The following is a 24,933-nucleotide window of genomic DNA, read 5'->3' as shown; positions in this document are numbered from 1 at the left end:
TGATGCATGGTGGTACAGGCTTTTAGTCTCAACTATTTAGGAAGTCCCAAGTACTTAGGAGACTCACCTGAGTCTAAGGATTCCAGATCAGCTCTGGAAATACAGTAAGTTATTATCTGAAAAAAAAAAAAAACGGATAAAGAAATCTGGAATGAACTGGGTATGGTGATACACATCTGGAGAATCAGCATTTGGGATGTAGAAGCAGGAGCATCAAGAGTTCAAGACCACCCTCAGCTATATAGTGATTTCATTGAACTTAAAGGTAACATGGGGTAGATTAGACCCTCTCTCAAAAAGAAATGAGGAAAAAAGTAAACAGAAAAGAAGAATTATGCATTCATAGTGTCATCAGCCAATCTAAGGACATTATAGTAAAGCTTTTTAAAGAATTTTCAATGTATGTCACCTAATTCTTTAGTGACAAATTTTAAAAAGCTTAGTACTGTATCCTGAATGCCATGTAAGCTGTCTTCTCCTCTTAGTGATTGCAAACAAAATGAAGATAAATATATTTGCACAGAAAGAAGTATACACAGCCTTAACTGTGCCCCTAGGATACATTTTCCCAGAAATTCAATTTCCTCAGCCAATTTAGGGCTGTTTGGGTTGTTGTTGTTATTGGTTGTTTTAGCATTGCTTGAGACACAGAGCTAAATAAAATTGACACGTTTTAAAATCCATTTTCAAATGCTGAACTCCAACTACAAGTTGCCAAAAGGAGACATTCATGGTAGTGAGTGACTTTGCTCGTTGTCAAATAGTGACTGGATTTTCTGAGCCCACAATGGGCAGTGCTGCAATCAACACATTGCCTTTAGCTCCTTGCTTGTCTTTACATGTAATTGTATGACCTTGGGCTCGTATGTGACCTTGCTGAACGCTTATTTCTTCATTTGCCCGCCCCCCCCCCCGCCCTTGTTTCTCTCTACTGCCTCCACTTTCAAAATTCCAAGCACTCTCTGCTCTCCATTCAGACTCTGCCAGCCTGAGAGCACTCCACGCACCTACCCTGACTTCCTCCTTTGTCTCTAAATCATCCTCAACTCTGATCACTCAACCCCCAACTCCTCAGCACATGCGAAAATAATTAGCACTGGTCATTCAGGGCTCAGGTCAGACACAGCTTCCTTTCAAGAGCCCCCAGTGACCACCTCCACGGTACCGGGGCAAAGCCTATTCCGGTAGATGTCTTGTGCAGGTTCCGCAGTATGTGCGTTTTGAAGTCTTCTACCAAGCTATGAACTCCTTCCCAGCCACTGCGGTACCTGGAACTAGTAAGAACTCCTAAGTTCCTGTGAAATGAATGATAAATGGATGAAGGTGTGCAACAGTTCCCGTCTTCCAAACTTACTAAGCGGTGACTGTTTGAAATAAGTGGGACCTCCAGGAGCCTCGGTAGGAGAGGAAATGAATGGTATCTCCTAGCCTCGAAGGCAGTTGACAGTAACTCGGTGACGGGACTTTTCAATCATTTAAAACATCCTGAGTGTGGAGCTCTGGAGAACCTTTGTCCTTCCCTAAGTCTGCTGAAAGGTGAACCTCATCTCATCATCGTAAAAGGAATCTCTGAGGACAAAGGGCTGCTTGTTTAAGACAGCTAAGCCCTACGATTAGCACTGAGGCGCCATGCCTAAATGCTCCAAGGGCCTGGGGTCAGCCCACTCTAGACAAAACCCATTTTCTGGCCCCACACCTTGGACCCAGAAGACAGGGAGGAAGTTGGGGAGAGAGAAAAAGAGGGAATAAAGAAAAGTGGCCTGCAAAAAGACTCTGGTGGCGTTGGGGGCAGGGGTGACAGCATGAGCTTTACCTAGCACTGTTTTAAGCAGACAAGCTATGCATTGGCCAGTTTCACAGCCTGCAGAAATTCTCCCCAAATGCCTGCCACCTTCCCAGAGTTCCTAACCTTGCAGCCTTCAGCAGATCTATCAGGAGTGCTTTGTCCTAATGGCCTATGGACCCTACCTCCTGGGGTACAGATGAACTCTGAAGGCTGGGTCTCTCAGTGATAGAAATGCTCTAACCAAATGTTTTCCAGCTCTGTCAGTCAGGACCAAAACTGTTGAGTGACACCAACTATCACAAAGGCTAGCACTGCTCTCTGACACTTGGCTGGCAGGCTTCAGCAGGCCCTTATAGGACATAGCTGGGCTACTCCTGTTACCCCTAGTTAGTTCTGACCCCAGGGCCATACCCCTTTGACCCCCAAGACATTGGACTCCCCTCAGTCACTTTGAAACTTTTCTTTCTCTGTTGTCGTTTGTCAACTTCATTGTCTTAAAAAGCGCACAACGTTCTTAAGACTGTGACATATTTGTGTGTCTGACAGGTCAGACAATGTTGAAACACACAGGACTGCTATTCCTGGAGAAGAGAGAAATGCATACAGAATTCATAGGACTCTTGCTTGTTTGTACCAGAGTGCCTGGTGAAGAGAGGGGAGCCTCAGCTAGGGCTCCTCAGCACCAGGCTGGCAGGAACAGCAGGCAGGGGCCCTGTGCTCTGATGAGAGGTGAGAGGGTGACAAGGCCTCGCTAGCTCAAACGCTTTATTGAGGCTCTCACGAGTGCAGACTTGAAGAAACATCCCACCACCACCACCTGACTCCAAAGCCAGTTCCCCTGTCCTCTCCCCATAAAGCTGCCTTCAGATCTTCTTGGGACTGGTTCCCTCCTCCTTCCAGCTGTGGAGAGTGAGGAGGCTGGGGAGGGGGAGGGGGAGTGAGGAGAGGGGAGGGGACAGCAGGCCAGGCCTCTCCTCAGAATTCTGGCGGGAAAGCAGCCTGGCAGCCTCCCTCCAGTTGAGGGGGGTGGGTGATGGTGGGATGAGCAGAACCCAAACCACACTTGGCCTGCTGGCTGCCTGGCAGACAGAACACAAGCGTTTTCTTTCTTTTTCAGTTCAATTTATTTTCCGAATCCATAAACCTTAGGCTGGGAGGGCAGGCGAGAGAAAACTCAGTTCAAACAAAAGTGTTCACCGGGTAGCACTGGCCCCCTGTAATGACAAATAAACCCCTGGCAAGGACACTGCTAATATTGGCTAGGCTGGGGCTTTACCATTCCAGGCCGATTTTCTGTGACCTGACCTTCCAAGTTCCTTCCTTTGGCCTTCTTTTCACAAGTTGGGAGAGGTAGTGAGCTGCTCCAGTCTGTCTGTTTTTCTATCAGCAAAACTTTGAGTTTTGAGGACCCAATATGGGGAAGTCTACATGGGTCTTAGGGGCAGATTACAAATTTCTGAAAACTTGGGTAACTTCACTGCTCACAACATAATTCCAGAGAAAGTCTGCCTAAATGCACAGAGCAGCCAAGAGTCTGAAGCTCAAGAGTCTATGACCGGAGTCCTGGTTCACCTATTAAGCAGCAGTAGAATCTTGGGAAACTTAAGCTCTCTGTGCATCTATTTACATGCCTGTATAAATGGACAGGAGCGTAATATTCCTGACCTCAACAGCTTGGGCTATTGTTGCTGGAACATAAGTCTCCAGATGTCTGTTCAACATTTAATTTTGGATGGACCAGTGAAATGGCTCAGTGAGTAAAATCACTTGCCACCAAGCCTGATGACCCGATTTCAATCTCCAGGACCCATATGGTGGAAAGAGAGAACTGATTCTTTCAAGTTATCATCTGACAGCACGTGTGCATCACGGCATATGTGTGCATCCACACAAACACACAACACAAACAAAAGTAATAAGTAAAAGTTTAATAATAAATGACACTCAGAGTCACATCCACGGGCCTCAGTGTAGACTTACTGGCTCTGCTCTATTACAATTTGTAAGAACTCTGTGGAGTAGGGACTAATAATATTCCCTTTTATAGATGAGACAAAACTTGAGTGACAGAGAAGTCATAGAACTATACTAGATAATGACACTGTATTTGATTCATGTAAGAATTATGCAACATGGAGCATGTAGAACATGTCTAGATAAGACAGTTGGTCGACCTATCTATGGCAATTATTCAGCAATATTGTTGCTATTATTGACTGGGTTAGCATCATTAGCAGTTATGACCATTTACAATGTGGGCAAGTGCAACGGGTTTGGCTGTTGCCATCTACTTCCTCAAAGGAAACCCTGCATTATGTCAAGTAATACCAGATAATTATTATTGACCCTTGTAGTATTAATGACCTAAATCCCATGGGAAGAGCAGGACAAATTAAGCACTCCCTGAAAGCCCCAGGGGAAGTGAGGAGCTAGGGGAACAGCTTTGCTCAATGGAAGTGGTTGACAAGTTCAAGGATTCCCAAAACAAATTCCAACTTGGGGACAGAAGACTGTTGTGTTGCTTTGTAAAGGGTAGAAATGGCAGTTCTATGAACAATGAATGGGAGGTAAACACGCTTTAGTTCCTGCCCTGTGCCAGGAACCTTACATCTGCTATCCCATTTATTTTCCCATTGGCCTCCCAAGCTGGGTGCTATGACTATGGCCATCTGACTGCTAAGAACACGGGAGATGTGACTTTCCTGAAGTTCCTCTCAAAACTGTAAGAGCTGAGACTAGAATTAAGGTGGAACCAACTCCAGATACATTTCATCCCATAATTCCATCAATAAATCAAAATGGAAAAAGTATTGTTGTCACCCTTAGTGTACTCTGCTCACTCTGTTTTTAGTCAGCTAGAAACATGAAGATTATTTGCATTCCTTCTCACCGGATCCCTTCCCACTTTCCTTCCATGTCCAAACAGAAGTCATAAAATGGTTCTAAAAGTTCTGCTTCTTTAGCATCTCTTGGAACCAGCCTCTTTCTTGTCTGTAATCTGCATTCACACTTTATAGGGGAGTGGAAAATAGGTGTGGGGAACCCTCTACCTCTTGCAGTTCTTGTGTGGGCCCTTTGGCTGGTTACAGAAACCCCATCAACACACTAGCTGGCTAAATACATATGTTAGTTGTTAATTTTACATGTACATGGAAGTCTTCACAACAGAGAATTCTGAAGAAATGATCAAAGCACAGAACACTTCTACTATTTAGACAAAGAACAAAGAAGCTATTGGTATCTGGACTAGGGTAGTAAATTCTAGGGCCATCCATGTAGATATACATGGCAGTGGATGTAATCACTACTGGAAGATAAGGGTTTGTTTACTCAGAGTTTGTTTACTCAAGGTCACTGAAGCCTTAAGGACCAGTCTCTTGTGACCAAGGCCATTTTCCAGCTTTGGTAGGTGAAGGCCATCCCTCCTGAAAGATCACAGGTCAAATGGCCTTTCCCAAAGTTACATGTCCTCTATTGATTTCAGCTTGACATAATCAATTGACCAGTCTGGTTTATTTCGAGATTAGATGTTGTTAACTTCTTCAATCCTTATCAGGGCTAGAATACTGATGTTTGGGCTTATATTTGTTAGAAAGTGCTTTGCCCATTTAAAATTGGAGCTATTAAACTTGATACTGTCACCCAGATTCTACCTGCTATCTCAAGTTCTTAGCACACAGCTTTTATTAAATATCAGTTGAGCAACTACATAGATAATTCAATAAACCAACAGGTGCTGGTGTCCTCACTTTCTGAGCTTGATAGACTCCCCAATTCTCCATCACCTTCAGAAGACAGATCAGACTCATCACAGGTAGACTATATTGCCTGGACAATGTAATCATTATTGAACCTTGATTTTTCAGTCAATCCCTACCTTCCTTTCAACTCCATCTATCACACTATCCCTTTCCTTCTGCGAAAAGACCATGTTCGGTTCTCCTCTACATACGTATCTTCATATTTTCACCATTGCCCCTTCATTCTAGCTCCCACTTTTTACTCTCAGTGTACTCCTACTCAACAACCACCTTAGCTTATTCTTTGAGGGGAAGTTTCCTGGTGTTTTTAAGTCTAGGTTTTGGCAGTTGTGAGTCAGCTGAGATTCAGATAAGCTCCTCAAGGCTCCACAGCTTGTAAGTGCGGATTCCAGTTTATCCCGGTTTATCAGACTTCAGATAAACATTATCACGTTTACGTTACTCCTCACAACAACTCAAGATCAAAGAGGATACGTGACTGGCCTAAGATTACAGGTTTTGTAGCCTAAAATCCAGGTGCATTTAATTATACCAGAGCAATCCCTGTCACTGGAGTTGGAAAAACATAGCTTTGTAATGTGGGGAAAGAAACTGTCCAATTCACTGTTGACCAAATTACGAAAGTCCCCTCATCACTACAAATTGGAAAAGATACCCCTAGACAAGTATTTGTAAAGTAAATTCCACTGCTGATTAAAAAAGAAAGTCACTAGGCAGTTCTTTGCTTTTCCATTTGCCTTAGATAATGCTCAGTCTAGACATTCCCTACCCTTTGTCTCTGTTAGCAAATGAGACCTAGTGGCCTTTGTTGTGGACTCCTGAGGGTATCAGATGAGCTGATTCACTATGTCGTCTTACTGTGTAATCACTGGGTGGCCTGCAAGATTACCTGTAAGAGCAGAGGTATTTCAACCTCTTGTTTGGATGTTAGCATCTAGAAACTATCAAGCGAAATGTGGTTTAGAAAATCCAAAAACAATAACTTTAATGAAGACAAGAATGCAGCAGAGGAAGGGAGTGTGTGGACATCAGACCAATTGTGGTGACCGGACAGCTGCTCTATAAAGCTCTCCGTGCAAACCTAAATGGAACAAACAGCTCCAGGTATAAGGAAGTTGCACTGTACAGACACTCATCTCTCCTACTGGTGTGTATATGGCAGTGTATTGGGATTCGGAATCAATGTCCAAACCAAAGCTCTATTGTCACAGCCCAGGAAAGTATAGTGTTAGTCATACCCTTTATTTCTTCTTTTTTTTTTTCTGGCCCTTTTGTAATCACTCGTTAAACCATGTGTTACTCTCATCATTCTAAAAGCTACCCTTGATCTTCTAAGGATGTTAACAGAAGACCTAAGGTTGATGCCAGAAGTTGACAATGATCAATTTTATGAAATATATATGGGAAGTTGACAAACAAGATGAAGTTCTCACTGTGTGTGCCTTCTTGGTTCATGCTTTTGCAGGCACATTCTGATGGTGCTGAAGTTCTCTGCCTTGCCCACACTCCCTTAACACTCTTGTAAAATCAGTGGAAACAGCTGACTAATATTTTCAGACTCTTCATCTGTACAATCAACACACATTGCCTTAGAGCAAAAAAAAAAACCCCATCAAACAAACAGGATGTCTCTGGAGCCAGATGTTTTTCCTAATAATCTAACCAAAGGGATTAACAAGCTAAAGAAAGAATAGGACAAAGCACTAATCACATGGACAATTCAACAATGGGAAAAGGCGTCACCCAGGCCAAGTTAGTGCCCTTGCTTCAAGGAACTTTACCTACCCCTGTGATAGGGTCATTTGTGCACAGAACAGGACCTGGACTTCCAAGATCCTCAATAATAATTTTAACTAAATAGTTACATTAATGAACGAGTAATGAACGAGTGTCAATAACAGGGCTTTGGTGGCTACAGATGACTTACCAAGCTGTTAAACATCAGAGCTGCATATCGAGTTCCTGAGACCTGACTTTCTGACCTCATTAGGCCTTCTTTCTCAGTGTTTAATTAGAAGATTCTAGTGTATATAATCTCACTGTAAATGGTGACCTTGGCGTTGAGATTTATAACCAGTCTTTGATTTCAGTTCCTGTGAAGTGTTAACAAATCAGGCTTCTCAAGCTACAGGCCTGAAATGGATCTTGAATAGTGAGAATATGATAAAGATAATGAATGCCACTAGAGTTTGGATGAATGATTCTGAATTTTTATTGACCTTTTTTTTTGGATGGCATTATTCTATCTGATAATACGTCCTTTTATATTTATCCTGTTATACTTGCTGTATAATTGAACCAGATGCCTACCTGGCCACTATTTTAGCTTATGCAATAAATTATTTTCTCGAATCTTATCTTTAAAGGACATTCTCCCCTTGGAAAGATCAGAACCTCTTCACACTTCAGTTTGCTATCAGAAACCCTATCACATAGCTTTCCCTAGCTATGAATACACTCTCTTCATTATAATCCCATGCATTGCTTTGAGCTGTTTAAATTGCTAATATAAAAAAAAAAAACTAAAAATTGCTAACATAGGAGACCTTTATTCCAGTTGCTTTTCTGTTTTTTGTTTGGAGCCAGGGTATCATGTAGCTGAAGCTGGCCTCAAACTTAATGTGTAGCTGATGATCATCCATAATCCCAGCATTTTGGAGGTCATAGGATTATACCACTTCTGTTGTTCTTAGGCATCGACATTAGTGAATAACCTTCCATTATGATGGACCTGATTTCCAGGGACCATCTTACTGTATACTTCTTCTTCCATGGGTAAGGAAAGAAGGACCTGCTAATGGTTTACAAAAGCCACAGGTATTCACTATATGCTAAATTATATATTCTATGGGACAATACAAAATAATGTTTGTGAGCATTCTTTTGGGCCTAGACAAGTACTGACCGATGAGTTTTCTGAATCCAGTTGCAAAAGGAAGAATTGAGAGGGTCTACATTCAACACCCCCACTCTGCACTTATATACTATGTTGTGATAGTACACAAGCTATCCAGTGGTCCTGTACCCCCTGACCCTTCTCTCATCATCACCACCAACCACCTCCACCATCTTCACTGTGCACCCTGTTGGTAAGGAAACACTGTCATTTTAGATGGCCAGTGCTAAGTCAAGTTCCGTTGCCTCACAAGAAAGCTGCTTATAGCACTGCAACCTGTGCTGCTCCCACTCAGGAAGGCACCATGATCACTGTGCACGGTGCAGCCTTCCCAGTGTAAAAGGGATCTGATGCTTTGACAGCCGAATTGGTGGGTATCAAATCTCTCTCATTATCTTTCCAAGGAACACAATGGGTTGCAGCTGGAAAGACACAAACTGACTTGAAGCCAAATCAAGCTGGCTTCAAACTGCTGGGGTTGGCTCCTAGGGAGGTGAGTTCTGTGCAGCTACAGGGCCCCGCTCCCCACTCGCCATATAATTGGATCTGAATTAGAACTTCACATTCATAAAAACTCTTCTGTCACTTTGTGTCAAGGACTTCTCTTTGACATGCCTGAAGTAGCCATTAAAAACTTAGCCTAAAGCAAGACCTTTTGAATACAGCTCAGTAATTTGGGTTCTGGAGCACCGTACCAGTCCACCACCAGCTTGCAAATGGACAAATTACTCAAAAGACATTTTCCACCCCTGAAATCTACTTCCAAGAAAGAATAGGAATTGCCCCATAACTCTAATGGAATCCATTTGCTACGAAACAAATTATTCAGGTCCGTGGAACTAGAAATGCCTTTTGCACAGAAAACTGAAAGGAAGAGACAGCAAAATAGCAGCTGAGGCCAGAGAGCCATCACCAACAAAACACGATTCAAATAAAAATGAAACCCTCACTGGAAAAAATTGGCTACCCTCACACCGTGCATCACGGCTGAGCTTAAAGTAGTTGTCAGTTTATGTGTAGAAGGGGGTAAAAAGCACACAATGTCTTTGTATGAATTTCATGTAAAACGAACTGTTTGTTCCTTGTTAGTAGCTTATGTAAATATCACAGGAAACAGCACTTTGGCTTCCAATAAAAAGAAAAGTAGAACTTTTCAAAATGCTCATACGTAAATCCTGACATCAAATTGCACGGATCTTAGGATGCTGGAGTTTGAGCACTAGGCTTGTTCTTTCTCGAAGAGCTGAGGTATAATTGTATGCAACCATCCTGTAGCTAGGAATTACATTAAGAACCCTGAACTATAAGTACTAAATCAAACTAAATCGCCGCTTATCCCACTTTCCCCCTTCATTCATGTCATTCCTTCCTGAAGTTCTCATTGGAACTGTACCTCTGCTCCCCATAACCCACAGGGTTCCCTCAGAACCTACCTCAGACTCACAGATAAATATTTCAATGAACAATAATGCCTTATTGGGTAGAAGAACTAAGTCGCTGCCTTTTCACAAATATTTAGCGTATTTTTCAAATCTGTTTTCAATGTCCCTTGAGAAAAAGAGAGCATGTTCTAGAAGAAAGGTTAATGGGAAAACATGAGCCACATCGTGACATTAAATACAGACTTCTTTTTCAAATCTAAAAACCACAGTCCTCCTTCATTCGGTTCTAAAGAAGACATAACATCCCTAGCTAATAGGCTGTCCACAAATGACCATTATTGAATAAATAATAAAGGAATAATAGTGACGCGATTTCCACTTACATCAACCACAAAAATCTTCTGGGAATCATCCAAAAACTGCACTTTTAAATGGAGCATCCTCAGCGAGGCCGTTGAGCTGCGAGCAGATTCAGAATGCTGTGGGTGCTGTGACAGGAAGGGGGCTTTCTCCAGGAATCTCACTCCCAGCTGGATGCTGAGCACTCGGGTCCCCCCACCCCCAGCCAGGCATCCCTACTTTCAGCGGGGGCCCACTTCTATTTGCTTGAAGTAAAGCACACCCAAGGGCGTTTGCACTGCTGAGTGCTGGGGATCAATAGCATCCGGGCAGCCTCCTCTTTGGTCCAAGTGAAATCCAACTGGACTTTAAATGCGCTGCCTTCCTACAAAGAAAAAGAAAACAGCGAGGAAACAGTTGTGATCCTCTTTTCTTCAAAAGAGCGATTTTGAAACACTTGATGAAACTTGGAGAAGCTGAGAATAGCCATTCTCAGAATCTAGAAGTTCCATGGCTGAGCTAAGAAGTCACATTAGCTCTGCCTTACACTTTAAGAATAATCTCTTGATTATTTTGAATTCACCTGATTTACAAGTGAAAACTGATATCTTTATCCTTAGAAATCATTTATCCATATATGTCCCATATGTGCTCTCAGTAGTTTTGAACGCCCACAACTTAGAAATGAAAACCATGCAGCCAAGAAAATACACAAAGCTTCCATTCTTCCCCTCCCTGCTTCATCCTATGCCACATACCCCTAGCAATCAAATTGATCCGTTTCCTTTTCTTACAATTGTTTTACATTCATTGTTTATGCAAATGCCATGCAAGCTAATCCAAATGTATTTCTCCTATGCAGACAGCAGGCTATTAAGCTGTTCGCTCCTCACCTTTCCTACCTCACAGTCCATAGATGTTCATCAGAGCTTCCTCCTTTCTTCACACAGTGGTGTTTTGTATTGTGTAGACCAACCACTGTGTACTCGATTGCTCTGAAATCCTTCTTTCTGCCGCAACAGTACTGAAATAAATATTGCCATTCATGTGACTGTAGGTCTGTCTCTCTAACAGATCTCCAGAAGTGGGATTGCTGATCAAAAGTAATACCAAGTTAATTTCGCTCATCATTTCTAGGTTTCTTTTCCTAAGGGCTGTTGATTGAATTCTCGCCCAAAACATCAATCATTCCAGAAATTTGGGAATGTAAGAGGTCACTAAATTCAAACAAGGTTATGGAGCTGAGTTGACTCAGAGCCAGAAACGAGAATAGATAATACATTAAGTATTTCAAGGCATGGGAAGAGGACATGGACACCTAGAAGCCTTGCAAAATCATCTCAGAAGTCCTGTAAACATCTTGAGCTCAGACTTCTACCTCTGATATTATGAGAAAAATGAATGTCTGTTATTTATGTCTCCAGGTTTGGGGTACTTCACTCTGGTGGTGCAGCAAATAATGTCGTGCTTGTATGATTTGCAGTCCGCTAAGCAATGGAAGACAGTGCTGTAGTTTTTACACAGTCCGGAAGGTGACAAGAAAAAAAATCTCAGTATAATCCTTAATGTCAATTAATTTACATTAAAATGTTTAGTACACATCAATTCCATTTAGGGGAGTGAACAACTTTAAAATAACTTCACTATCTTTTCTCCTCCACTTCTAGGAACATTTGTTTTTTAAGTTAAGGAATATGTGGCCTAGTTATAGAGTGCCTGTCTAACATATGTGAACATCTGGGTTTGATCCCTAGCACAGCAAAACAAATACATGAGAAAACAAATAAACTAGTAAGTGCATAAATAAATAAAATCACAAACATTTGTCATATGTCATTGGCATCAATTGCAAACATTTTCATTCATTTGTCCTCTGTTAATTTTGCTTATGTTGTGTGTTTCATGGGACATTTTTTATTGTGTGTCATTAAATTTCTCAATTATTTTAAAAATAGTCTCTGAATTTTATAGTGTGTGTGTGTGTGTGTGTGTGTGGGCGCACATGCCTATATGAGTGTATAAGAAACAGACAGAGAACTGTAGTGAAGATGTGGCAGTCAGAGGGCAAGTGGTAGGAGTCAGTTCTCTCTTTCCACCATGCAGATTCAGACTCTGGAGACCACATTTGGGTCATCAGGTTGGGTGACAATCATTGTGATACACAGAGACATTTTACTGGCCCCAGCCTCTGGACTGTGTATAATAGTTTAAATCACTTTCTTCGTCTCAAAGTTTGATTTTGGTAATTTCTTTGTTAGGGTTTTTATTGCTGCAACAAAACACCATGAACAAAAGACAAGTTGGGGAAGAAAGGGGTCTATTTGGTTTACGCTTCAACATTGCTGTTTATCACTGAAGGAAGTCAAAGACAGGAAGTCAAACAGGGTAGGATCCTGGAGGCAGGAGCTGATGCAGAGACCATGGAGGGGTGCTGCTTTCTGGCTTGCTTCCCATGGCTTGCTCAGCCCCCTTTTATGTAGACCCCAGGACCAGGAGCCCAGGGATGGGCCCTCCCCCATTGCTCACTAATTGAGAAAATGCCTTATGGCTGGATCTCACAGAGGCATTTCATCAGCTAAGACTCCTTCCTCTCTGACAACTCCAGCTTATGTCAAGCTGACATACAAAACCAGCCAGTATAGTAATTAAATGGTTTTCTTTTAACTTAAATCTTTGATCTATTTGGGCTTTGTCCTAATGTATGGTGTGAGGGGTTTATTCAACTTAATCTTTTCCCAAATGGATATCCAGTGTTTCAGACATTATTAATCCCAAGGTTTATTTCTACTTTTATTGACTTGGGAAGCTGTGTTTGGCAAATACAAAAATATGTACTTTGGTCTATTTGAAGCTTTTATTCATTTCTATCCATTCACAAATATCTCAGTTTAGTTTTTGATGCTCTAGATTATGTTTTAATATATAGTGAGGTTATGGCATGCTTCCTTACATTCTTTTACACAATTTTTCCATTTTATTCCTGTTTGCTTTTTTTTTTCCTTTACACCATATCCTCATCCAGTGTCAGGCAACAAATGCTGTGTATTATGTTAGAATTACAATTATGCTTAAGGATAATTGATACTTTTGTGATGCTGACTGGCAGGCTATGTTTTTCTATTTGTTCAGGCCTACTGTTTAACCGTGTGGTTTTTGTTGTATTTATTGATGTATTGTATAGGCACACATGTGGATCCCAGAGGACAAATTCCATCAGTCAGTTCTTTCCTCACACTATAGGTTTGGGAAATCAAACTCACATCACCATGTCTTTATCTACTGAGCCATCTTGCCAGCCTCTGGTTCAGGTCTTAGTTTATTTCCTTCTTTCCTAAAACCCTGTGTGTCTAATACATATTTTTATAAATAAAGAAGAGCAACGAATTAGTCTTCTCTAAGGATGTGCCCCCTTGGGATCCAGTACCAAGTAGTCAATCCTAAAAACACACACAACGCACAAGTAGGCAGACTCCACAGGTTTTTGTTATACATTTATTTATAAACATTGATTATTTTTAAGAAAAAGAGGACATGATTTGAGGACATACTTCGGGTTGTAAGGAGGAAGATGGAATATTATTTTAATTACAAATAAAATTTTAAAATATTTCTCATGTAGGCTTTACTATATATCATAATACTTTATCATCTCTTTGGTTGTTTTGTGAGATGGTGATCTTCTGATTAATAGCTCTTTACATATAAGAAAGGAATCCAATTTGCCTATTTATTTTCTATCTGGGGTTTGTAGTAGTTCTTCATTTGACTCATATTTTCAGGCATAATGCAATTCTATTATTTTAAGTAGAAATGTTTGATCTCTTCCTTTCTCAGTTTTGTAACACTTGCTTTTTCTTTTGTCTAATTGGTTTGGCCAATGTCCCTGTGAGATGTTAAACAATAATGACAATAGCAAGCCTCTTGTTTTCTTCTCTCCTAACTTGTGTGGGAAATCTCCCAGTGCTTCCTCAGTAAGTAAAACAGTGGCTTTGAAAAGTGGCATCTTCAAAAGTACATTGAGCTGGATTAGGCAAGAAGCCAAATGCACCACCCTTTGTCTATACTGAGCCAACTTCTTCTATGTCACTAAATAAATAGGCTGGTAAAATTAGACCAATGAAATGTCCTCTGATGGACAAGAGTGCATACCTCTGTTAATATTTTGACAGCTCACAGCACAGTCTCCACAACAACTGCCAGCGGCAAGGCAGCTGCAAGGCTGATAGCAAGAGCAGTAGCTCTGGTGACTGCAAAGTCTATTTTGTATCTTAACCAGCAAAGTCACCTGGTCACTTGAGCTCCCCGAGCCACAGAGGTCCCTAATGCTACACTAAAGAGGTGATTCCATGCATATGTTTGTCAAGAGCACTTATGGAGATGAGTGCAAAGACATACTCCAGTGGTTGCATGCAACAGGCAATTCAAGAAATGTTCACTGAGGTGGGCAGTGGTGGTGCACGCCTTTAATCCCAGCACTAGGGAGGCAGAGGCAAGCAGATCTCCGTGAGTTCGAGGCCAGCCTGGTCTACAGAGTGAGTTCCAGGAAATGCTCGAAAACAATACAGAGAAACCCTGTCTCAAAAAACCATAAACAAATAAATAAATTAAAGAAAGAAAGAAATGTTCGCTGAAGAGGTGAATGCCAAGAAAATAAATATCATTGACACAGAATCTTTTGCGGCTGAAGTTTAAATGATCAGTAAAGAGTTATTTACCTCTTTCTCTCTCTCTCTCTCTCTCTCTCTCTCTCTCTCTCTCTCTCTCTCTCTCTCTCTCTCTCTCTCTTTTCCACCTAGACTTTATCCCTTTGGTTTTTACTGTCAAATTTTCGGGAATAAACCGTGATCCAAAACAGGAAGGCCTTCTAAAGAAAACTCACTTCTGTTTTAGAGTAAAAGTCCAAAGTTGAGCTCAGCCTTGGAAACATGAGCCCGTCTGTCCTCGGTTAGTCTCTGCATGTGCAGAGAGGTGGAGAGGGAGAGCTGGGCAGGCAGCCAGGAGAGGAGCGCAGGAGAGAGACTATTCCATTCCCGCCTTAGCAAATCGGTTAGATTTAATCTGTCAGCATAGAGTTTATGATTATTATTTCAAAAGAAACGAGATGTCAACAACAACAACAACAAAGCACCACACAACCGATTTCTAACCTAGTGGTCTGCCATGCTTCTTGAAAAACTGAAGTTAAGAACTGTAGCCAAAGTCGTGCCACTTCTTGGCGTCTCATCATTAGACCCTTATTCCTGTGGATTAAGGTCTGTTACTAGTAGGATTCCATGTTTAGGTGCCAGGGTTCTTGAAAGCATTCGGTCTTACTGCTTATGTATGCATTTAACAGAATGCCCCGAGTTTAAAGAAGTGTTAGCACGCATTCTGTTGTCCACCGCATGCACCTCACCCAAGCAGCTTTTTTCCCTGGCTGCATAAAACTCATTCAGTTTGGTTTGGGCATGGTGGTTGTATTAGTTACATTTCTGTCACACAATCTTATAGGAGGATACAAGTGTCCTGTGCTCCTTCAATCTTTCTACTTCTCCAGGTAGGTCGTGTGTGTGTGTGTGTGTGTGTGTGTGTGTGTGTGTGTGTGTGTGTCCTTTCAAACTGAAGCCCACAAATGGAATTTGCCATGTCTACAGAAGTATCTGAAGGTTTGGGAAACAGGCCGAGGGCACGAGTGACTTGAGCTTCAGTCTTTGTACTGTTTGCTTCTACTGGGCCACGTTTGACTTAATTTATTGTTATTCTCTGGTATTGAACATGGAGCCTAGGTCATTGAACCCATTAGTCAGATGTCCTACCACTGAGCCACATCCCAAACCCTATTCTTTTAAATACTAATATTTTAGCACAAAATACTTTCATTAACATAATAACTATGCATAGTATGTACAATATCCTCTGTGTGATATTTTTGTATATGAATACATTGTGGACTGCTTCCCATAGTCCTTCAAACTCAGTTCATCTACTTGGTCATAGAATATGTAATACATCATTGTAAAATATTCATCCTTCTGTGCTATAGAACACAGAATTTCAAAGAGAGGATCATGACACCACAAGGGGTCATGTCAATAAATGTTGGAGTTGTAGAAACTATAGCCCTCATGTTATATTGCACTACGGTACCTTGGTTCTGAACATGTGTGTACTTTGCACAATAAATTGTAGTGTTTACATTTTTTCATGACGTTAATTTGTTGATGGGAGACAACATGTGTGTGCCGAGGCTCACTTGCAGAGGTTGGAATACAACTTATGGGAATCCATTTCCCACTTCCACAATGTGGGTCCTGAAAATCAAATTCAAGCCTTTACCCGTTGAGCTGTCTTGTTGGCCTTGGAGTGTTCATTCCAAAAGAACTTTAAATTTGTTATTGTGCATGATCTATGTGTGGACCACATGCTATGATACTGGAGGAGTGGTCCACATGCTTGTGATATCAGTGTGGAGGTCAGAGGACAATTTTATAGAGTTCGTTTCTCTCCCATCTTTACAAGTGTTCCAGGGATTGGATTCAGATGGCCAGGTTTGTACAGCAAGCACTGCTAATCACTGAGCCTTCTTACTGAACCAATTATATTGTTTTTATTGTACTGTACACATAAAGTTTTCTGCACTTATTGCTTATTATTTCTCATAATGATTTAATTACAGAAAGCAAACTTTAGTACTTTTAACCTATCATTACTCAGTATGTGTCAAATTAGCATATGTTTGGATTATTATATTAGAATATTGGGGTGTTTAATTTTACAAATTGCTGCTTAGCTTGCTGGCTTGAGTTTCATTTAAAAACTTAAGTAAATTTTGGCTTGCGATTAGGACAGAGTTTCCAACAGTGTCTAAAATGGTCTTTAGCAGGTTTCTGCAAAATTGTAATATATGCTTTTGCAAAACAGCATTCTTAGTATTGCTGATTATAAAATCAAAATATAAGTCAAGTATGAAAAATACTGAATATGCTCTATAGCCACCATATCAATTATCATTCAAGATTTAACGCTTTGAAATGAACAAGTATATCCGTCTTATTAGCTGATAAATTTGCTTTCATGTTTAAAAAATTGTAAGAAGTTTATGTATATGTGTGAAGTTACTTTTCATTCTTAGCTTAGCTAGATCTGGAATGACCTAGGCATCATGCTTCTTGGTGTGAGTATTTTTCCAGAGTATTTTAACTGAGGAGGGAACACACATCCCAGTCTGGGATCTCAGACTAAATAAAAATGGACTCTGTTTCTGTTTCCAGAGTGGGAATGAAATTTGACCAGTGGCATCACCATCCGTCTACCGCCACTATAATGGGCCTATGTCTTCAAACCTGGAACCAAAATAAACCTTAAGTTAGCCTTGACAAGTATTTGGTCACAGCAATAAGAATAGTCACTAAGGCAATAACAAAGAATTCTTTTGAAATAGATGTCTTCATGGCTTATTATCAACAAATATTTTATTTGCATACTTATTATATATTCCTAGAGTTACATAAGAATTTCCCAGTGCATGTGAGTAGAAAACAATAAGCATCTAAAACTCAACGACCCTGCCTAACTATTCTCTTCTGCCCTTAATATAATGTCCCTCTGTCCCCCTACTCCTCACCATTTCTAGTTTCTAATCATGATTCTGCACTTCTCCTATGGCTAGACCTTTGGTTGAACCTTCTGTGAGTTGTTTTGTTTAGCTAAGTTCCCACAGTATAGAATTTATGGTGTCACTTACCTGACTTCAAACTTCGGGCAATCCTTCTGACTCTGACTTCTGAATGCTGGCATTGCAAGCATGCCACAACACACCCTGTGAACTCGGTTTGTTTATTAGAGCTTCCTCATACGTAGAAAAGGAATGTGCCCCACTTGTCTTTCTGTGTTTGACTTATTTTATTTAACATAATCTCCTCCAGCTCCATCCATTTTGCCACAAATAATAAGATTTTTCGAGCTAAATGAATATCCATTGTGTATATACACCACGTTTGCCTTCTCCATTCACCTGCCTAGTGGACACCTCAACTATTTCTACATATTATCTATTGTGAGCGGATAGATATGTGTATGTGTTTCCTTGATATGGCACGTTTATTCTCCTTGGAAGTATATCCAAAAGTTGGATAGCTAGATCATGGGGCAAACCAAGTAACTCTGCCCTTTGTTGTTTGATATCATAAGAAGATTGATAAGGTACATATAAGATATAATAAGTTTGAGGGTTATAAAGATAGGTAAGAGTATAAATATGCTTGCTACCAAGTCTGACTACCTAATTTCAATTACCTGAACCCACATAGTGGAAGCAGAGTTCTGATTAATTCAAATTGTTCCCTGACCTACACATACTCACATGTCACAGAGGCAGCACATGCCTACTAAGAAGTTCTAAGAAAACCTAGAAAGAAGCAAAATCTGGGGAAATCTTGAAAACAGGCCATAGTTTCCCATGCACACAGAGTCACCATCAGAGGAAGTCTTCAAGGTGCAACATGTTATAATGCAATCTCTGACCAATATTTGGTTGATAACTACACTATAAAGGTCCACTAATGATCCTTAAGGATTTGATGTAATTATTCTAACCTGGCTAATAAGTGACCAAGCAAAATCAAACCAAGCATCAGCCATCATTGGCAGAGTAGTCAGGATCTGGAAGTGCTGTACTACATTACTGGAAAGGTACAACACAGGAAAAAAAAAAGTTAGGAGAGATTCACACAAAGAAGACGGTGTGACTTATACCCATGGAGATGAGGTGAAATAGGTGATAGTAACTTTTCCTTACTATTTCCAGATGATGAATTGAATAGAGAAGGTCTTTGAGGCAACTATCATGAATATGTTTTAAAAGTGAAGGGAACATTCACTTGTAAAGAATTAAAAAAATGATGAAAATGACACAGAGAATAGAGACTCTGACACTTGACATATAAGTCATACACCAAAAAGCTACCCATGAGTCTGAGAATTAGAAAATAATAAAAAATAAAAAATTCATGCTAGTGCCTCAGCAGAGGATTTAAATGAGCAAGTCAATCAATGAATTTGAAAATATAGTATTGAATACCTATCTTGACGAACAGGGAAAGTATGAATGAAATATAAAATTAACAGAGCCACATGGTTGTACACCCAATAAATGTAACACTGTACCATGCTTGTAACTTGTAAAGCTGTATGACAGCAGGGTCGCCTAGGAGAGAGAAGCAAAGAAGGAATGTTTGAGAAAAGTTCCATATCTTAATAATTAGTGACTATGGTATTGAAATAAATTATAGTAAGTCAAGACACATATTGTGTAAACACTAGAAAGAGCATTAAAAACACTGAAAAGAATATGTTAAAAGTGAAGTAATAGAGGAATGACAATTATGCAGGTAAAAATGTTTAGTCCACATAGGGCAGATAAGGAGCAGCATGCACATAATTACAAAGAGAAAAATAAAAACATACGACACAGTGGTAGACCCAGATTCAAACTATCAGTAAGTACATTGAATGAGGGAATGCAAACACTCCACTAAAAGGGCTAAATCATCAGACTAGGTAAGCACACGTTAGCCCCACAAAAGACACACACTTCAGGGGTAAACACACTCATAAGATGAAAGTAAGCAAGGAAACATATACCTATCTCGTGGACATATTGACCATGTAAGAATGGCATTTTCTGTATTGACACAAGAGAAAATAATTTTAAGATAATAAATGATCCTTGAAACAAAATGGAACAATGTACATAAAAGCTCGCCATCTATAGAGGGATAAACATTTGTAATAATACTTGAACTGGACAGCAAAACTCCAAAGAACATAAACTAAAACCTGACAGAAGAAAATGAATAATAGATGAATCAATGATAGTGATTAGACATGTTAATATCTCACCTCCAATAACTTATAGAAAAGAAGCAAGAATGCATAGATTGTATAGCACTGTTACAGCCAAATTGAACTGGCTTTCTATTTTTCCACTCAGTGATTACAGAATACACATTTTAAAAATTATATACAGAACATTTTCTGCATGCACTGAGCCATGAAAGAAGTCACAATTACATTGAATAAGATTCAAGTCAATTATGTAATTATGACTTTAATTAAATCAGCTATTTATAGCAGAAAGTTATCTGAGAATATACAAATGTTGAGAAATTAAGCAAGATACTTCTATATAACACTGGCGACAAAGCAAGACTTAAAAGTATAGCTAGACAAAGTCTCACTGTGTAGTCCTGGCTGTCTTGAACTCACTATGCAGAACAGGCTAGCCTCGAACTCACAGAGACCCACCTGCTCTGTAGCTCAAACATATGCATGGTTTTGGTTTATTGTTGTTGATTTGTTTTTTGTTTTGTTTGAGGCAGAGTTATGTAGCCCAGACTGCCCTTTCACTTACTGTGTAGCCACTGCTGGCCTTGGACTCTAAATCTTGCAGTCTCTGCTTCCAAAATGCTGAGATTACACTTGGACACCACCACACCCTCCTTAGTCAAAATATTTTTACATGAATAAATTTGACACAATCTATATGAATGTATGGGATTGAATTAAAGCACTCCTTGGGGGAAAATACACAACTTTAAATCTTTGTAGAAAAATAATGGATCCAAATCAATAACAAACTTCAAGCTTAAAGCTGGAAGAAATTTAAAAACCCAATCAGGACACAGATAGTATCCTACCAGTAGTAAATGAAATATAAAAAATAAAAAAATCCAGAAATCTCAGCAAGCGAAAGTTGACTTTTGAAGGGAAAATGTGGTCCCATTGACAGAATCCTTGCTAGATTGATGAAGAAGAGAGAGGAGAAATGGAAGAGAAACCATTGCTACTAATGTCTAGACTTTAAATGCTTGTGATGTCTTACTGGAAACTAGTTTATTTCAAAGGAATTCGATAGTTTAGATGAAATAATATGACCCTGAGAAAGCCAAAACTAATTTAAGAAAAATTTAAATCTGAATAGACCTATAACTACTTCATAAAATTTTTTACTTTATTTGTAGGATTAAGACCAGGTTTCACTCCATAGCTTAGGTAGGCCAGAAACTCATTATGTAGCCTAGGAAGTCAAACGTCCTGCTTCAACCTCCCAAATGCTGAGATTACCCACATATTTGCCTTATTTTAAAATTTTAATCAGAGACTCAATATCTTTCACTGAAAAAGGCCCCGAATGGGGGGGTGGTCATTTGGCAAATTCTAACACTCAGTCCTTCACAAATACCTTCAGAAAACAGTGTGGGAACTATTTTGCCTGCTCTCCCTAGTGTAAAGCTGGGAACAGAGGTGAACATTTGGACTCCTATTGCTCTGTTGGCAGAGGCAGGAAAACCAGAGACTCTAGGCTACAGAGTGATTCAAGATCCAGCCTCAGTCTAAAGAATGGAAGAAGAGGGTAAGAAGAAGGTGAGGGGGAGAGGACGAGGAAGCCACTAGATGAAGGGAAAAAACCCAGTAGAACCCTGATATGGAAATAAATAAAAGACAGCAAAAGGGGGGGGGGATCACAGAGCAATCTTTTTGAAGAAGAACAAACAGAAATCAACAATGTATGAAACATATTATGCAAGCTGGCTGAGTGTTATTTATCCCAGGAACGCAACATTGGTTTAACATTTAAGCTCAATTAATGTGATGCATGTGGCTGGCAGAATAATGGCTCTTCATATGTCCATGCTCTAATTCACAACAACTATGAATACGTGACAGTATGTGGCCAAGGGACATTAAAGGTATAGATGGTATGAAAATTGCTAATCTAACCACAATGGAGAGGTTTCTCTGGATTATCTAAGTACGCCCAATGTAATCAAAAGAGTTCTTAGAAAATGAAGAGAGGTGGTGCAGGGGATGAAAATAGTCAGAGTGATGCCCCACAACAAAGACTGGACCTGCCATTGTTGTCTTTCAAAATAGGGAGTGGTGAACCAAAGTTCACAGACAGTCATGAAGTGATGGAAAGCCATGAAATGGGCTCACCTATAGAGCCTATAAAAGAACACAGTTTTGGCACTAACTTCAACCCAGTAACAAAAAGCCTGTTTTATATGGAAATATTTTGTTGTTATTATGAAATCTGAGATGACCATTTCTATTTTCTTAAAGTCTTTCATTTGAGTTGTTAGTGCTACAAGGGTAAGTTAGACAGCACCTACCCAGGCATAAAACCATCCTCCACCTTCAGAATAGCTTCCAAAACTCCTTATGATATGGGACATAACCTGAAAATAAAAACGTTTTTACACAACACAGAGTAACTTGGAGTAGGGCATAGCCTGACCTCCACAATCTTGTACTATGTTTAAGTAGAAGGGATACAAAGTATACATTGACTTATCCTCATCTGGAAATGGAAAATCCACAACCCAAACCTTTGCAACACTACCATACTTAAGGGGAAAAGTCCATGCTGCAAAACTTTGTTCCAGACACAAAATTCACTTCAGTGTATATGATATATGAACCAGAACTGAATCTCTGCTTAGGCTAGAGTCTCCTTCCTATGATGTTTTATTATACACATGCAAATGTTCCAAACACCAAAATATGAACCTCTTCCGGCCTCAACAGTATGAAAAGAGGTAGACAGTGTCTGTAGGACTTGGTACACTCCACTGTTTCTGGCATTCACCAGGGGCATTGAATAGCAGCCCCCATGGATAAAAGGAGAAAGATGTATTCAGACACGTGGACGGCTCTTTGCAGTGATCATGCTGTCATTTAGATGTCAAAGCTTTTGGGATAGAAGCTCAAAGCAGGATACCAAGTTGGATGTCTTTGCATTAAGAAATTTATCAGAAGAGATAATAATAACACAATCTAGAGACATCAGAATGTAGGCCGTGTAGGTATTTTGGCCCCTTGTGGAGGGTGAGGTGGTCCCTGTCTATACATTTCAGCCAAAAAGAAGAGGTTGGTTCTATGCCAGGCAATTGTTGAGCAGTCCATGGTACATGCTGGCAATCAGGCTATCTTTAACTCCCAGGTGGCCAGGGAGGGAAAGAGGACTTTACATTTTGAGGAGTGAATGGTGGACTTTAGAATGGAGGGGAAGGGGAAGAGGGACCCATTTAGTTAATGTGTATCCATCATACCTGTGTTTGTCATCACTAGCTACTGATAGCATGGAGTCTGCTAATCTGGGACTTGTATGGAAAGTCAGTTATCATAGCATCTTTAAAGTCAGTTATCACTTGAGAAAGATCATTGTGGGGGTGGCCTGCATCAAAAGGAGTGGACCTCCATGACAAATGCAGGGTGCATGCAGTTCTTGACAACTCTCTGAGAGCACAAACACTGCTGGTTCAGACTAAATAGGACACAGAGTATTATGTGGAAAAAAAATGACTGTCTGGTGCCCAAATATCAGCATGCAGAAGGCATCCAAAGGCTGAAGAAATAATAACCTGGAAATATAAGAGTGCCTTTCCTGGATGTCTAAGGGTAACTAAGATGGGAGCATGAACCCAGAGTTCAGAGCTGGTCAACAGAGTAAAGCTACTAGCCTTGTTATTTCTAGGTCTTGAAAATGAACAGAATTTGCTTTCCTTGATTTTAAAATTGCTTGGAAAAAATGATGCCTTGATTTAATTCGACATTCTCCATTCATGAATAGGAATGCATATTGCCATTTTTCAAGATCATCATCATAGTTTGTGAGCCAGTACAAGTCTCATGACTTTCAGAGGTATGCTGGCTGGAGAGGCATCGTGTCCTAAAAAGGGATTATATCCAAAGCCTTGTCCACACTTGATATAAATGATGAAATTTAAGATTTTAGAACTGACAAACTTTGGGTACTGCTGATTCTTTGTAGATACTGCTATAAACTGGATGAGGCATTTGGGACCTGTAGATGGGATGAATGCATCTTGTATGTGAGACACGCCTATGAGAGCTGTATGGACAGCCCAATTACATTCTCTCCAGCGTATTCGTCTTCCCATCCCTATAACCTACAAATATGTTACAAGTCAAGAGAAAAATCAAAGCTACAGATGAAATTACAGGTGATGACCGGCAAATCCTCAAATAGGGAGATTGTCTATTATCCAGGTTGGTCCACTGTAACCGTAAGCATCCTTAAAAGTGGAAAAAGAAGACAAAAGAGAAGTGAGCTAGAAAAATGCTACGTGAGAGAGCTGTACCTCCCATTTCTGGCTCTGAAGATGGAGAAAGGATGAAGGAGTTCACAGACCAAAGCATGCAGCAGATTTCAAAAGCAAAACCTTGGAGAGGGAAACAATCTTGTTGCAGCATGGTTACAACCCAATGAGACCTATGTTGGGCACCTGATGTGCAGAGTTACAACATAATTAACATCTGCTGTTTCAAGGCACTAGGTTTATGGTTAGTTGTTACAGCAGTAATGCAGAAACACTAAACACAAGCATAGAAACATTTTACTTGCAATTCTAGCCTATTCTTTATTCCTGACCTTAAAAAGAAAAACAGTGAGTACTTCACCATTAGCATTGTTGGAACAGTGGAGATTGCTCAGTGGTTATGAGTGCATGTTATTCCTGCAGGGGACCCAGGTTCTGTTCCCAGTACTAACCTAATAGTTCATGAAAATCCCTAATTCTAGTTCCAGGGAATATGATGCCCTCTTCTGACATCCACAAGAACCAGGCACACACATGGTACACATACATATATGCAAGCAAAATATTTATACACATAAAAATAGATACCCTAAAAATTTAAAGATAATTATTAACTGTGTTGTATAAATACCTTGAATCAAGATGAGAAACTACTTTTGTTTTTTTA

At 40.1% G+C, this 24,933-nt stretch overlaps 1 protein-coding gene across 1 annotated transcript in view; it reads right to left on the bottom strand.

Moving 5' to 3' along the window:
• Frmd7 (FERM domain containing 7) overlaps positions 1-24,933 on the bottom strand; it is a 95,256-nt gene that overhangs the window by 31,349 nt on the left and 38,974 nt on the right. The window contains exons 5-8 of the mRNA XM_051178814.1: positions 10,448-10,549; positions 4,677-4,795; positions 1,166-1,295; positions 68-116 (exon numbers count right to left, since the gene is read on the bottom strand). Of these exons, the coding sequence (XP_051034771.1) occupies positions 68-116; positions 1,166-1,295; positions 4,677-4,795; positions 10,448-10,549 (400 nt within the window). The remainder of the gene's footprint in view (positions 1-67; positions 117-1,165; positions 1,296-4,676; positions 4,796-10,447; positions 10,550-24,933) is intronic.

The sequence above is a fragment of the Phodopus roborovskii genome, unplaced genomic scaffold, assembly GCF_943737965.1.
Source record: "Phodopus roborovskii unplaced genomic scaffold, PHOROB, whole genome shotgun sequence".
Lineage (NCBI taxonomy): Eukaryota > Metazoa > Chordata > Mammalia > Rodentia > Cricetidae > Phodopus > Phodopus roborovskii.
This window is presented reverse-complemented; position numbering and strand designations above follow the sequence as displayed.